A 16,942-nucleotide genomic window follows, 5' to 3' on the forward strand; every position below is an offset into this window, starting at 1 on the left:
ACCATTACTTAAAACTTAAAGCATAATTTTCTTCACTTTTATGTCTTTTTACTTCCCAATTTTTTAAATACAGCAAAGAAAAGGATTCTAGAGGAATTCACACTTTTGTAGCACCTGAACATCAGTGAGCTTTGCTTCACAATGTTTCTGTAATGGCCATAGGATCATTAAATCCTAGAGACAGAGGAATAAATGCCCCCCCTCCCCCCAAATTGAAGGAACCTCTTTCCCAGTCCTATTCTGAACAGAACTGGTAAGACTCAAGAGGGCAAATCTCTACCCCTACACTACTATTTCTGTCCCAAACCCCCTTCTATGAGGTATGTGATTGCAAAACTTCATAAGTAGGCAATGCTTTAAAGAAATGATGCACACGTGATGGCAAAATAATAAATGGCTGGTATGTCATTAAGAAGCTCAGGCAGTTGGTCATACAGTGAAACACAGAGTGAAATGAGATTCCTTGCGTAGGAATCCCTCTTTCCAACAACAAGCTATATGTGAAGGGCACAGAGTCGCAATGAGGTTCATGCACTGACCTGGTTCTTTTCATGGACAGAACAGAAAGCACTGAGCAGCACCCTAATGATGGGCAAGTGATTATAACGAGCAGCCACATGCAGACAGGTATCTCCTGCCTGCAAACAGAAACAAAGCTCTGAGCAGGCAATCACAGCAAGAAAGCTTGCACTTGTCATGGTGTTCAGAGATGAATTAATCCTATTAAACCAAAAAGAGCAGTAAATGCCACACACCTCCATTGAATAGCAATGCTGTCTTCTGTGCAGTACAAAAGTCACCAGAATGGGTGGGAAGGTTTAGTGAGAGCTTGGGTCAGGCAAGGTGGGAGTACGAATTCTTTAACAACTGATGGGAAATACTGGAATTGTAAAATGCCGGTTTACTGCACTACCAAACCTGATTTACACTTTCCCATTAAATCTGTTCTTCCATATCCCAAACCAATGTGATTTGGAAAACCCACTCGGGGTCACACATAATGAAGAAAATACGAGGAGTAGTGGCTAGAGCAGCATCCCCTTAAGGGAGAGTGTGCATGCAGCTGGGATTGCGAGCTGGGAGCAGAGCCCCACAGGATTCTGTTTCTGTGTGCCTCTGCTCATCTTGTTATTGAGCAGGGACAAAAACATCTGGATTTTGTAATTTTTTTCCCCTTTGTCAGGCTAGATACATTATAAAATGGGAGGAAAGCTCTCTGAAGTCACCTTGAATCTACCTCATTTGACAGATTGACATGCAGCAGATATTATCAGTCTCAGTGAGAGCAGGCCTGAAGGTTTTCTGTGCTCTGGCACAAAACACCTTCAAGAGTTCTGTCTTTTTGAAAGAGGAGCCCATTTGCAGAACTGCGCTGTCATTTCTGGGTCAGGCCATCAAGACCACATGAAACAGCAAAGGACCAGCTGCCTCAGTCTGTGCAACAAGCAAAACCCCCTTCAGCTCCTTCCATCCCCACACAGAGATGGGTACAAGCAGAGTATTGCTCAGTCCTACTGCGAGTATTCCCATACACAACATATACAGCAGTTCATTAGTATTTTGTCAATAGCATTTGTAATAAAAATCACAGCTTAAAGCATTTCTGAGTTATTTCTACAAGTTAAAGCAATACAGCTAAAACGAAAGCACACAAAAATTAACACATGGCCTTTTCAAAACTCACATTATTTTTGAGGTCTGCTCGAGATCCTCCAAGTAACAAAACACGAGTACTCTGGGAATGGCTATTCTGGCAAGCGAGGTGAAGAGGTGTGTTACCTGCCTTAGAGAAATACAGGAAAATGTAAAAGCCGTATTTAGAAATCAGACACAAGTACTAAAAAATAAAACTTCATGGGTCTTCCCACACAAGGATCCACCCAGGAGTGGGAAACTTTCGCTGCTATTTTCTAGAAGCTCTGAGCTCAATGAACTTGGAGACTGAAATACACTCTTCATTGTGGAAATTATTTATCCAGGACATAGTAAAGGCAGAAACTGGACAGTCTAGCAATATCTGCATGGGTCAAATCTGTTTAGAAGAAGTAAAAACTCTAGAAACAGTCTGATGAGCATGACAATGATCTCTGTTTACTTACAAAGGTCACACAGACCAAGTCTGGATGGGTGACTAGGTGGTCTCACAGGGCAGGATGCAGGTTTTAGTCTATCAGTAAGCTCCAATGTTCAGAAAGCACAACAGTCTCCAGGCAAAATAGTAAGGGGGGAGGGAAAAAAAGCCACCCAAACCCCAGTAATGGCATGCTAGGGCTCCTGAAAGAGGGAAACATGCAATTTTTACAGAGAGAATTAAGAAAAGAGTTTGCCTGTGTATTTTTTTTCTAACACTGTGAAGGATGTTTTCAGTCTGACAGGCTTTTCTGGCAGCACTTGGCTTTTGTTGGCCTGAAAATGCTTGGGATTTTTGGCTTTTGGGAGCTAGAAATGAAATCAACTTAGGCAAAAAGGTTTCCCATGCTTACTAGGCTGCCTGTTCACCTTGATCAGGTCCTTTAATTTGTCCTCCTGCTTTCAAGATACAGATCAAAGGTGCAGGGTTTGAATTACAAAGGGCCAACTCTTAGATGCCATCTTAGGTCTTTGGTTCCACGTTACAGAGTATTTCAGGCCTGGACATAGTCTCTAAGCTGTGGCAGGCACAAACATTTTCTTTCTCAGCTAACAGCATTTAGGTGTCACATGTTTCTCCTCCTGGGTTTTTCTCTGAAAAGCCTCTGCCATGTCTTTACTATTTGTTGTTTAAAGGGTCAACACTGGTGGGAAGGCAGAGAGGTCCTGACCCATCCCTCAATTATCTGCCTGACCTGCCTTTAAAATCCCAGGTGTCCTGTCTGGTCTCTGCATTTCAGTTAATACAGAAACTGTCTCTGATAACACTGTTCTTTCATATATTTTGCTCACGGTGCTGTGCTGTGAGAAATGCATCTGTACTAGCGTTCCCCAGGCAGACCCAGGAGCTATTAAATAGGAGTTACGGAAAATACAAAGTCAAATCCCTCTCGTCTTCTGCTGCTTAGCAGGGTTTGGCAAATCTAGCAGCCTGTATCCATCCCAGCCAGCCAAAAAGCACACAATGCCCAGCTGTAGGTCAACTGCTCGTGCACACAGCGCTCAGCTCTGGCTGCCAGAAAAGCTGTCAGAAAGATTATGCCTTGTCATCAGTAACATAAAAAGTTGAGCGACCAGAGAAATCATTTTGGGATTAAGTAGACTTAAGCTCTTCATTCTTTTTGAAATCAAAAGGGGTAAAAGCACGTGCACGTATGCAAGCATACGCAATTCCTGGATTTTTCAGTGGCTCCTGAGAAAAGATCTTGTCCATTAAAAAACACCCAAATAGCGAAATGCAAAGGGAGAGGATTGCATGGGTAAGACGACATCAAAGACCAGCCCAGGAGCTGCTCACACAGTATTAAAGTCTGCCAGTCATATTTCAGACATCAACCCTGCTGAGTTATTCTGTGCACATGCTTTCCACGACAAGTTGTCTCCAGTTGACAGAGGCTGTATTGTAAGCTAAATCTTCTAATACCCTGAGGCATCCAAGCATGTAGGATAACCAGATTTGCATCTGAAGCCCACACCTTTGTACAGAAGAATATAGATAGAGAAGCGTATCCAGAGATAGCAGCATAGTGGTTCACAAAACTATAAAGTCAAGCATGGGAAACTGTCTGAAGTACCTTTGATATAAATCTAGGTGAATTTTACACCAAAAAAATAATTACACCAAAATAAAATCTGGAAGTTGGAACAATATAAAAGAAGGAATGTACATAAAATAGTATTAAAGATGACGTAACGACAGACCACAAAGTGACCAGGATTATACAAACATATGAGTATTTCTGCATATATACGCGTGCACATGCAGAAATACTATGCCCAGGCCACATGTCTTTTCACTCAAAATTCTTGGACTTTGGCCAGCTGTCTTCTTCTTTCCCTTTCTTCATGATCCCCTTTCAACTGTTGTTTTACCACCAAATTTACCAAAAAAATGCTCAGATATCCCATAAAACCATCCCAAAGCCCTCTCACCTGTAAGAAAGGACATGGTGCCAACCATGCGATTTGACTGACCCATTGGCACAGGGTTCCAAACCCTGACTCAGCTCACATTTCAGGATGCTATTGCCATTTCACAGACTATTCCACTAACTTCTGAATTTGTGAATTGAAGACAAGTTTCCCACAGGCATTACAATTAGAGTGGAACTAAGACCCCTTGCTTTGTTATTCTTTCCCCTAAATTGTTCTCAAGGTATTATAAACACTAAAAAGAAGATAATCCAGGCTCATTCCAAGATTTTGGTAAGAACCTATACTAATGTATCAGCAAGAACTTTCTAACAAAAGATACACTATATTTTTCCCTCTGTGGTTTACATAAGTTTGGCTTTTTAATTTCTTAAAAAACTTTTTGAACACCATTGTCCTATTAGTACAATTAATTTTCATTTTAAATCATACTAATCACAATGAATCCACCAATCACAATGAATCCACTATATAAATTACAATTATAAATTAGAGCACCGTGGAGATTTTCACAGGCATTACAGTGTTCTTCAGCCATAATTAATGTTTCATTCAATGTCCTATTGAGTTCCTCTTGCATCATGTGTCAAAATATGAAATACCTAATGCCTATGGAGGAACCACCCAGGCATAATAAATGCAAAAAAATTTAAAAAAAATAAATTGCACAAGGAGCTTGTCCCCCACCCACTGAGAAATGCCACAGCCAGAAACCTCCAGCACTGAGAGTCAGCCACATTGCACCAGAACAGAAAACTCCTCCTGCATGGGTCTCACCTTGTTCTTTGCAAGAACGTTGGCTCCTGCTTTCACGAGCACTTTGGCAGACTGACTGAACCCGTGCCAACAAGCTTCATGAAGAGCTGTGTTCCCATCCTGAAGAGCACACACACAAGAGGTAAAAGTTAGTGCACTGTGTCCTGGTGCAGAGTAACATTACATTCAGAATGCAGCAACTGCATGCCCCACCTGCTCACTTAACAAATAAATCCTTTTCCTTTCCTACTAGCTAATTTTCTATTTTTTTTTTTACCAGAGGCAGATATACACCAAACTGAAACATAAAATAACTTCCACTGACACTTTATGTACTTTTTCCTATCTACTCTTCCTATCATCAGTCTCTGTCTATCTTTATCTTCTACTTTTTCCCACATCTCCTAGCAAGTAAAGCTTTTGTTCAGATCTTGGAATCAGAATCAAACTAAATTTACAGCCTGGGAGTCTTGGTTTCAGGGATAATCAAGGGAAACTGTGCGGTGTTTTATGTAGGGCACAGTATGGTTGTGTGTTTCTTTCAATTCCTTTCTCAATGAGCTGAGACTAGATTCTTACATCAAAATCTATTGGCCTGATACAATAAATAAATAAATCAATCACTAATTGATACTAAAAAGATGGTACAGCTTTTTTTCAATCATAGAATCATAGAATCACTAGGTTGCAAAGGACTCACAGGATCATTGAGTCCAACCATTCCCATCAATCACTAAACCATGCCCCTCAGCGCCTCATCCACCCGTCTTTTAAACACCTCCAGGGAAGGGGACTCAACCACCTCCCTGGGCAGCCTCTGCCAGTGCCCAATGACCCTTTCTGTGAAATACTTTTTCCTGATGTAACTGTTCCAATCACTTTCAAAGCATCAGACACTTACACAGGAGTATAAAATATAACTTTCTCTCTGAGACCTTAATATTACCGGCTGGCGAAGCTGCCATCCCACAGAACTTCGCCTTTGCCTGTTACCTTGTCTTGTCTGTCCAAAGCACACCCCTCTTGAATCAGAGTTGCTATAACATCAGTGTTCCCTACGACAGCAGCCCGGTGCAATGCTGTCTGATCGCCCTGCAAAAAGAAGCAAATTTGTTATCAGTACCATTTCCACCTTGTTTTGACTCAATGCAAACGCATCCCACACACACAGGGGCAGCATCTTCATCAAGCGTATTGTTAAATCCAAGCTGCCTTTGAAAACAGTCCCCCACAATTATCATTAAAGTTTCCAAGACTAATGAAGTTAAAGTATCAGAGAGCTACAAACCAACAGTTTACAGAAGTTTGCAGTTCATCACAATCCCATATACAGTGCTGAAGCCTTATAAAAATGATACTAAAAGTATTAGAAGGCAGTGAATCTAATACATTTGGCATTACATGTCTAAAAATTATAGAATCATGATCAACTGCATCTGTAGGGAACTAAAGGGAACTGCAGGCTGCTGTAGTTCATCATAGTGATCCTCCAGTACTTAGAGTAACTGGATGAGGCTCTCCTGTTTTGACTCTGACAGCTCCTTAGGGTAAGGAGCACGAGATGAGATCAGTCTCTTTAGCAGTTCTGATGAATTTGCCAATTACTGCAAAGACTGGAGGCAATTTTATGATGAGGACCAGAACTACAAAACCACCAACTTATTTCATTCTAGCAACTGAGCAATCTTGAGGTCTAAACAACTCGCATTTCTCATTGACCTGCCACACAGCAGCAACAAGCAATTTCCTTACATCAGTTTATTCCTCTTGGAAACTTGCTCATAAAGGAAAATACACTAATGTAGTCATCTTGTCTGACTCCCCTTTAACAGGTGTTGCACTCATTTACTGAGTTAGAGTGTCCACGATTAAGTTTCTACAAGCCTTCCAGAAACTGAAGACTAAGGAGATGCAAACTACTTGCCGTGCACATCAGGGGTTACCCGTATATTTTTATGCACATGTTGGTTAGAGTGTCGTAAAAGAGGGGGAAAAGGAGGAGCTATGCAGCAGCACGTAGGTACGTAAGACAGTGACCGATGAAAAAATGAGCTGCAGTAGCTTCACTGCTGCCACAACAACCAGTCTTGGCTTTCCTTTGAAGTTGCTTTGAACCTGCAATGCTGAAGCATAGCCGGAATCCAGGCACAAAGGCTAGCTTCAAAGGTATACACAGTCTTTTTTTGGGATGAATAAAAAGAGTAGGAATTCAATCCAGTTATGCTTATCTAGACCAAAGACATACACAGGGCAAAGTGGAAAAAAGCTTGCAGCAAGCTAGTCCTAAACAGATAAAAAATTTCTCTGCCAAAAATCTTTATCAGATAATGCCACATTATATTAAATACTAAAAATGGGAAATACTGTATTTTCTGACAGACAGTCTCCATGTCTTCAGATAACTGGATAAATTGAATTATTTGTTCTCAAAGGCAATTAGCAGCCCACTTAAAAATTGCTCTTGGTGGGGTACTTCCGTGCTAATGACAGCAAAATAGTTATTAATCCATAAAGGAAAAATGTGCACTGCCAACTGCAACCTTTCAGAAATCTCTGTAATGCCAACTCCCACCACCAGTAAATCACTATATTGGCTTACAATAATGAAATTGGCTTAAAGAAATTGCAGTGAAGGCTTTTTTAAAAAATTGCTATCTGTGTTTTGCCTCTAGAGTTACATACTCTTACTTATATTCATATCCTTATTAAGACTGGAAATGTATTTTAAGATACAAGTGTCAGAGAGTTTCCAGTAATTATTACTACGCAAAAATCTGCTCGCTAACAAGCTGGGGAAGAACTTCACATCCTTTTATGATACTGCACGGTACTGATGACTGGTACAGCCACTGCTACTGCAGCAATGGGTAATGCAGACAGTGCGAAGGTCATTTTATCTGACTGCCTTGTAGTGGAAAGTAATCCGTCAACCCTTCCCTGCCCACAGGTATTGCTGCACCAGCAAATAACAGAAGATATTTTAACAAAGACTAAAACAAGGGGACATTTGCCATTGTGATGGATGGAGCTTGAACAATGAATGATTGGTTCCTACTTCTTTACAGTCTTGAAAATTGATCATGAATAAGACCAAACTAGGGGCAGGAATGGATTGTATTTAGTTTGTAATTAAGAATTTTCTCTCTGGGCCAGTTTAAATCAAGGTTGTTCTTGTCATTAGCTCAACCTCATTACAGTAATTGCAGTGAGATCAAAGGTCATTCAGCTTTGGGGGGTTTGTTAATATGACAGCTACTTCTAATGGTGTCTCAGTTAAAAACAAACACATATTTGGAAGGAGGGGAGCACACCTCACCTCTGCAGGAACAGATCTCCCATGGGAAACCTACCCTACGTGCTGGGGGATTGTTCACTGGGGCTGCAGAGTGGCAGCAGGACAGCTTCAGCCACGCCCAGGCTTTGTCCCATACTATATTCTGGTCCCCAAATGGAAGCCCAGGTAGGTCAACAGCACAAGTGCTGCAGATGCCAGGCTCTGGTGCCTCTTGCTCAAGGTGTGGGCTTCGGTGCTGACAACTTCCCTATACCAGCACGGGGAGAGCCAAGTATCCAAGAGTAAGATCCAACCAGCACCCAGATGAGGTAGATAAATACTTCATCTATGTAACAGGGAGTGTCAAAGGACATCTCAAATCCTTCCTCACTTGGACTGAGGCACCTCATAGTGAAGAGATGGTAGCTATCAGTGTCCTGATGAAGGTCCCTACTGCTCTCAAGCCCCACCTGGTCAACTGTTCCTTTGGACCTCAGCACACACATTAAACTGCTTAAGGTGCTGTGGAAGCTGAACCACCAGACCGTGATGGCCTTTGTGTGTGAGTCACTGAGCAACCCAGCCACGGGTGGCATTGCCCACCTACAAATAACAATGCCATGTTCCTAATCTGCCTTGTCTCCCACCAGCAGAAGTCCAGCCCACTATCCGTCCTCTTACGGAGTCAGAGAAAACAGATGAGTTGTATTTTTTCACAGCTTGAATCTTCAGACAATGTAATCACCAGCTCATGTATCTTTTTGTTGATTGCTAAAATAACTGTCTCTGAAAGCACTCATCAGAGTTCAGCCTTTAGCAAGGCATTAGGGGGCAGTTCCAGAGGCTTGGAGAGCAATTACACAGGTAAATGTGTATTAACTGCCCAGACCATTATGTTTGGCAAAATTTATGCTCATATTTGTCAGTGATTTATGCCTTAGGAACAGACCACAGATCAGTAGCAATGGAGAGAGATAACCACAGTGCTGTGTCACACAAATGTGACCTTGACAGAAACTAGAGTCCACACTAAATGCAGATGTGGGCCCAAAGCCAAAAAGACATTAAGGTGCCTGTGAGGCTAAGCAGAAGTAAGGCACGTTAAGTCTGTAACAGTGTGTCTTAAATCCCCTTCCTCAGCTGCTGCCTAGCCCTGAAAGCGACTCAAACTCGGTTGTTTCCACTTCAACACCCCCAACATCTCAGCTTGCCCGCTGCCTTGCGGCGCTGCAGCACTAGTGGCACTGAGAAGGTCATCGGGTAGCACACACGCAGCACTGCTGCAGCCCCTCACACAGTTGCCTCCACTTCTCTTCCCCACACTTGCTGGAAGAAAACACCACACAAGTTGCAGGCACGTCCTTCACTCTTTGAAACAAGGGCAGTGAAGGAGGTGGCCGCTGGCTCTTCTACAGCAGCGCAGAGATTGCAGTACTCGCTCAGCTTGCCTTGCCATAAGAGCACGGCTCTGCTGGAAGAGCACCGATCCGCTTCTAAGAAAAATATCAGTGTTCATCGAGCTGGGGAGAGGGAGGTGCTGGTGGGAGATTGTGATAGGAGTCTGCATCTGCCGGTGCCGAGGACGTGGGACTGCACATCCTGAGGTCTCTGCACAGAACAGGGCTGCTGCACAGCACGGCTCAGCACCAGCAGGTACACTTCCAATGGGTGAAACAATGGTCTTTACAGAGAACTTAACCACCTGCTTTCAAGAGAGAGCAACGGGCTGGGAGTCTTGAAGAAAGGCAGATACCTGAATCTTGACCTTCTCCACGGATTTTTGGCATTACCCCTTTCCTTTAGCACTTGTGTTGGATAGGCAAGTGATGCTTGCTCAGTGTCCTGGTGTCTGCAATTACCTCTTTGAGTTTCTTCATTTGCTGACTAGCTTAAAGCAGTGGATGCCACCACTGGGACAAGGCACCTCGGAACACCCGAAGTCCACGCCAAGGGGAAGGAAACAACACAAGCAACTTACGAAAGGGTTTCAGGTAGATATTAGTACTTCTGCCAGCTCTCCTAAGTTATTGAATTTTTTGTCATAGGCTCTACTGCCCAAATTTAACAAGATTTGGTTTACCCTAATTTGTAATACAGGTAATCTTTTCTTTTCTCGGATTTAAAAAAAATCAAAACTGTAACCACCATATTTTGTTTTCCTGCACGCTCCTATTCTCCAGAGCATCCATGAGTTATATGATACCCTTTTAAAGCCCCTCTCCGGTGTCACACGTTGCCTCCTCACTGTCTCTCCATGTTTGCAGAAATCACCACAAAAACTGTGTTGCTACAGGAGAATTGCACCAAAATAACCAGCAAAAACTCATGCTTTCTGCCCCTGGTACAAAACGCTGCACTTTGCACTTGCAAAGTCTTATACTTCAAAACCAAACCACTAAAGTCACAGTAGAAAGTTCAAAATGTTTAGAAGTTAAAATATAATCAACTGTTAAATACTTCCAGGAGCATAGAAGCATATATGGATATCCAGAAGCAGCTGTACACAAATGCAACTGAAAGTTCCCTACTGCTATTGCTTCTCAGTGGCAATGTGCTGCTCTTCTCCTGCTCTGCTAAATAAAGGCAGTCATCACAATACACAGCAGAATAATTTCATAAATGATGATGCATGACTAGGAGAAGTAAGCAAGGCATGAAAAAATATGAAGGAAACAAATTACAGCTTAAATTAGACTGAAATGGGAGTATGAGCATTTTTATATTCAGCAAAAAAATAATTATGAACCCTAGGTTATTGTTCCATTTGAAATTAGTTTTCTGCTTCTTAAACTGGAGCTTCCAGAAGGGAAGTTTCAAAGCCTTAGGCTTTTGTTTTAAATTCTCTCGTCTTCCCAGTAAGTTTTTCAGACAGGACATAACATACAGGGTAGGAAACTTAATGCAGAGCCCCCAGCACAAAGCCTGCCATGCAGTCATGCACCGCAGAAGATTGGTCATGCCAGACCACCAGACCAAAGTTTCGCAGCATGCAGCCAATGGGAGACATCAAGCTCAAGTCAGGATTGATGCACAAGATTTCTAACCTCCTTCTCTCTTTCTGATCTTCTAGGTTCCTTTCTAGCCCTTCTCTTCTGGTTTCTCTTATCTTTTTCGTCCTTGACTTCCTTCACCGTGACAACTTTCTCCTTGACTATTTCTGAGGTGTGTGCCGTATGGATACTCATTGACCATTCAGAGATGGCATTGGGATCCCAGTAAGAGTTTTCAGTATTGGCAGGGAGAAGGAAAGAGTTAGTTCCTGGGGTGGCGTACTCTACAGAGCTGGACTCCACTGGTTGAAATTCATAATAATCCCACTCCAGGCCACTGGAGGTCATTCTTCAACTAATTCTTACGGTTCTTACTGTGTTTTGTCTCTGTAGAACATGAAGCGAGTGTTTTAATCTCTTCACAACATTTACCAATTTTTAAGTTCCTGCTTATCATGTGGCAGATGAAAAGTTAGTCTTGCATTCATCCATTAGCTAAAGAGAGTAAACTCTAAAATACAATGTGTTTAGGTTTCTCTTGTTATTTAGAAAAATAAAATACAAGTCATCTTTTTAGAACCTGGAGATTTTTTCTGTTACCACAACTCTGCCACAGACAAAAATTCAATAAGTAATTTACTTTTAAATTAAATATGATACTCCTCACTTTTATGAGCAATTTCATCTCAGAACCTAAATCTGTATTCCTGAAAAACAGCAATGAAACGTACAGATGTTAATCAACACTTGAAAGTAAGATGCCTTCACTGCCAAATAAGCACACAGTAAGTGATCAAAGGCATAATCAATAGACGGCAACTAAAAGAGTATGAACATGTTCTGTGGGGCATAAATAAAGTGCAAAAATGAATTATACAAGGAGAAATCATAAATACAGAACCTTCTTTGAAGACCTATGTAAAAGGAAAGCAGAAATATTTTAGTTAATACCTTTCACAAGCAAAAATCTTCAGTTGGAGAATTGACCTTCCTCCTCCTCTGAGACAAATCCAAACACACTCTGTGAGACTCAGCAGCTCCTGAGGCTCTCCTCAACTCCAAACAAATTACTAGTACTAAATACAGGGCTAAATTCAAAATACGTTTTAAAGAAACCGTATCTGTGAATCAAGCATACATCTATTCTGTTCCCATTAGTCACCACATTTATAAGCCATATCCAGCTGTTGTGAACAAAGCCCCTGAGAAGTTTGCAAGGCACGTGAAACAGGTCTTCTCTGAGCTAAATATTCCTACAGTGCAAGACCCTTAGCTAAACTTCAGTGAAGGTAAACACCAATTTACTGTTTTTCCACTATGGCTATCATGTTTACATATAAGCGACCTAGATTTTATTCCTAGAGGATTAAAAAAAACCCAGATTTTCTCAAAAAACAGTTTTCACAGAATCCCAATCTGACCAAATCAGTGAAGTTCTTGCATTCTTAGAGCAGCAACTTGCTTCTCTCAGGAAAACTCACTCTACTTGTAAAGAGTACCTGCAATTTTGTCTTCAATACCTGATGAATCATTATTGCTATAAGTCAAAAAACATACTCAGGATACATCTGAATAAACTGATACTCTCATTCCACTTGCAAATCTTCTCCATTTCACAGATGGGCATAGGTAACAAATAAAGAGTACAGGAAACAAAATTTCTTTCCAGAAAAACAAATTGCCCAGTAGAAAGCTGGCTGCACCAGTACCCTAGTCCTAGGCTTGTCAGACAGGCTGCTCATGTCTCACAGGGAAGCAGCTACTCCTTCAGAAAAGGAAACCATTTTTCCAATTTCTATAGATATTTAATACTCCGTAGATGCAAACAAATGTCTAAAGGGATTTTCAAAAGACACCTGGACATTTCCAGTGTCCTTTTAATAGTCATACAGGTGGCTCTATTCACCACCTTTGGACCCTTGGTCCTTTGAAAAATATTCACCTGATTTATTAATGGAGAACAAAAGCAACCCATTCTCAAACTTGTTTCAGCATGCTATAAGAAGTCAGCAATGAATCTGAAGAAGTTACGGTTATTCAACTGCTGTTGCACATTTCAACCTACACCTTTGCTCTTCAGAGTGAGGTAACTAAAATCATGCTGCTTGCACTCCAACATGCCTTAAAGCCTGGTCTAAGATTAGAACTACTCTTATGGAAAACCAAGAAATTCCAATAACTTACGTATTTCACCGAATAAAAACTAACTATCTAATTGAACTAACTTTCAATTACTAAATTGTGAGCTAGTTTTGTTGTGCTGATGCTTTACCACACAACAGCCTTACAAATACAACCACACCCCCCAACATCAACGACAGCTGCGATGCCCCTCAGTGCTCCAGGCAGCTGCTCCATACTCTCTATGCTGCAGCACCCGTCTACACAAAAAGCATCTCCCACTTCAGCCAAACATCGCAATGGATTGTGTCCCCTACCTGGCATCCTCCAGTGGGTTTCCATGTGGTACAACAAGCTCTTATTTCACTTCTGCACCAAAAGGCAGATGATGACTCTTACTGCTACTCACACCAGCCTGGCACAGAGCTCTTAGAAAGAGCTCTTGATAATGAGGACCAAGTTCTAATTGTAAAACACCATATTTTACTTTGTCTCCCATGCAGGTTGGCATCTCCAAATCAGAGGTTACATCTCCAAATTAGAAAATACAAAAACAGATTTTGTTTTCATTTCATTCTACTTCAAAGAAGTGAAAGTCTATTCTTATTTGCAAATTACATTTTCCCCTCCACCCCAGGTGAGGAGGTTGTATCTACTTACGTCATCCTGAATATCCAGGTCACAGCCTGCCTTCAACAGAACCTGGACAACATGGAGGTGACCCTTATGGGCAGCAAGATGCAAGGGGGTCCGGCCATGCTACGAATGAGAAGAAATAATACCTTAAGATGAATTTTTATGCATGGTTGTTGACCAAAATTTTATCCTCTTTTCCTTGTTCTTTTGCTCATACTTCTCTCTCTAAAGCCTGCAATAGCAGCAATTGACATATATTAGTGTACCAAAGACTTTACCTTAGTTTTATGTATTCTGAAAACTCTTCCTCCCCTTCTGCAATATTTCAGCTTAACCTAATGATAATCTACAAAAGGGATATTATATTCATATAAGGAGACTTCCTTACAGATTCAGATCTGGCTTTGTGTCTATGCCTAAAGAGAATTCATTTGTTTCTGTCCCTCTGGAGCACAGAATTGTTAACTGCTTTCAATTTTTCATTATGTCAAAGCTGCAATAGCATGTTAATTCATATGTGGTAATGGGTATCATCTTTGCAATAGAAATAAGAATTACTGGGCTATGGTGGACACTCCCCTTAAAAGAACGGAAGACTTGTAGTCACTCCAAGTGAATTAGTGTGTATGACAAGCAACATCATTTTGCCAAAGATCAGTCAGGTGTTTTTAGACAATACTTATTTTTAAACATTACCAAGCTCTAGTCCACATGAAAGTATGAGTATAAAATAGCCATGAGTCATTCAATCCATAGTTTAATCAAGGATGGCACTCTAATAAACAGAAGGACAGAAAAGCTTTAATTAGTGAGATGGATACATGATTTTCAGTTTTAGGAGCAAAAAAAAATTGGATAACAGAGGAGAACTACAACAAGCAAATCCCGAAAAACTCAACCCGTACAACATGAAAAAGAAAATACATAAGGTAGAATCAAGAATTAATTCCTGATCTAGGAAGTATATACGTGTGTTTGTATAAAATCTCAAAATCTCATCAACATGAAAAGCAAGTGAACCTGTTAAGCAGCAACCACTTTTAACTGTTCATTGCAAATTTTATTTAGTCGCAATTAAGAAAACAGGATTTCAGCCACTGGTAAAATCACAGAGCATCTTCACAAAGAATGTGGTTTTTTTCCACCAGGCATTCTATGAAATAAAGAGGAGTTACATTCCTCTTAACTTGTAGCTATTAAATATCTATTTCTTCATTACTGCTGCTGTGATTGTCTATTTTTCCACCCAAAGATTCATCCTGCAAAGAAAGATAAATGGCCCTAATAACATCACCTCAGAAATCTGGCTGGCTACAAGTGCCCTCAAGTAAGCAGAAGGCAACCATGACCTTTCTGAGGTTTTAAGCAACTTCCCCAGTGAGGAAGCTATTTCAAGTAAATAAAAAACCCAAGCTCAGGACAGGATTGTTTTCACTAAGCAAATCCCATACCTGCATAGCTGGTAAAGTCTTAGGAATTCAGCCTCTTTGGAGCAAAAAGAGCCAGTGTTGAAACCCACAGAACGGCAGGGGACAAGATGTCCATGACATTAGTAACTAGTTGTGCTGTGCTTTGAAAACATTAAACGCTGATTAATTGTCCTACATTATCAATCTGAAGGGCCAGAACCAAAGAAAAGTCCTCACCCTCTTTGACATGTGGTAGCCTCAAAACCCACATGCTTCCCATTAGTGGCAGCAGCTCATTCCCACATGGGATACTTCCATTCCTGCCCCACTGGAGGCATGGGAAGGGCTTGCTTTTGGCTGTCATCCCTACTCCTGGGTGCCATCCAGCCTGCTGCCTGGGTGCTTCTCACTCAACCTGGCCACAGGTCCCTTAACGCCTGTCCCTACAGCGAAGGGCACCAAGCAGCACCAAGCACACTTGCCTCTCCATCAGCCTGGAGGAGAGCCAGGGCTACGTCACTGTTCCAAGTAACTCAGAAGCAGGAGGCATAAAATTCTCCAGGCAACAAAGGAGGTTGCGGGGGGTGGGGAGAAAAAAAAATAAGGCGAAAAAAATCCAGATTGACAAACCGTTCTTGGCTAAGAACGCTGTGTTTGGATTATGAATATGTGCTCCAGCACGTCCAGGTTTATGGGTTCTGACTTTCTACATTACTTAATGGTAATAAGTAAATCACCTAATCCAGGCACCTCACTTCCCAGCAGTTTACCAACATATGAAAACAATTTATTGCAATCTGTGCACCGAGCAGAAAAAAACCCAAATAAACCCAACTTTCAAGGCAGCTTTTTTCCTTTAGAAAGAAACCAGCCTCAACTACATGAATATATCCCAGCACAGAAACTTTCTGATAAGATAACCATCTCTAGCCACTGAAAAAATGCTAAGGTGCTGCCAAAGGTACTGTGTTAAAAATAAACTAGGAAAGCAAGAGTATGAGTTTGTTTCAGTACAAGGGACATGTTTTCCTCACCCAACACACCCTCCTAGGTGACCGCCACACAGAGCGTGCCTGGTAGCAAAGTACAAGCACAAGAAATGGTTGCAAAATGGCATAAGGTCCAGATCACAGGACCTTCACCCGCCCCTTCAGTGCCTTAAGGCACATTAAAATAAAGCTGCCCCAGGGAACAGGCTTATCTGGAGAAAGCTGCCCTTGCTCTGTTTATAAATTGAGTTATTGAAGCAGAAGTGTGGAGGACTATTTATATTCCAAAGGGTTTGTATGCTTCAAGATTCTCTATCCAAAAACATACGTTCAGAGGCATCTCACCTATTGGAGGCCCCTGGAGACAGACCTTCTGAGATCAGAGCTACTGCATATATGCAGTCCTTGAGCTCCTCCCACTACAAAGAGAAATTATAAAGGAAAACTATGACCCTCCCTAGAATAGGAGTGTGGGAAGGGGCATCAATTCCAGCACATTATACTGATTAGAGCCTCAGGCTTTTGGAACAGCACCGATCATCTCAAGATTAATCATAACCCTGCAAAAACTGGCAATGCCAGATTTTCTTCTTCTTCCCAGTAGCATCAAAATGAGAGCAGAGATGGGTGGTGCAGCTGGATAGTGTTCAAGTACAGGCAACACAAATGCTGGAAGAACGCTCCTGCCCACCTCCCCATGCAAAC

The 16,942-nt window shown here is 41.6% G+C and overlaps 1 protein-coding gene across 9 annotated transcripts in view; it reads right to left on the reverse strand.

Annotated features, from left to right (window-relative positions):
* Positions 1-16,942, reverse strand: part of ANKRD6 (ankyrin repeat domain 6) — a 102,041-nt gene that overhangs the window by 13,797 nt on the left and 71,302 nt on the right. For 6 of the 9 annotated variants that reach the window (XM_069851247.1, XM_069851254.1, XM_069851250.1 and 3 more), the window contains 5 exons: positions 13,864-13,962; positions 5,812-5,910; positions 4,840-4,938; positions 1,685-1,783; positions 540-638 (listed from right to left, as the gene is read on the reverse strand). In XM_069851247.1, the coding sequence (XP_069707348.1) occupies positions 540-638; positions 1,685-1,783; positions 4,840-4,938; positions 5,812-5,910; positions 13,864-13,962 (495 nt within the window). Of the gene's footprint in view, positions 1-539; positions 639-1,684; positions 1,784-4,839; positions 4,939-5,811; positions 5,911-11,136; positions 11,465-13,863; positions 13,963-16,942 lie in introns of those variants that run through there. The other 3 variants (XR_011336918.1, XM_069851246.1, XM_069851253.1) reach the window with 2 other exon arrangements.

Source organism: Phaenicophaeus curvirostris, chromosome 2, assembly GCF_032191515.1.
Source record: "Phaenicophaeus curvirostris isolate KB17595 chromosome 2, BPBGC_Pcur_1.0, whole genome shotgun sequence".
NCBI classification, from domain to species: Eukaryota; Metazoa; Chordata; class Aves; order Cuculiformes; family Cuculidae; genus Phaenicophaeus; species Phaenicophaeus curvirostris.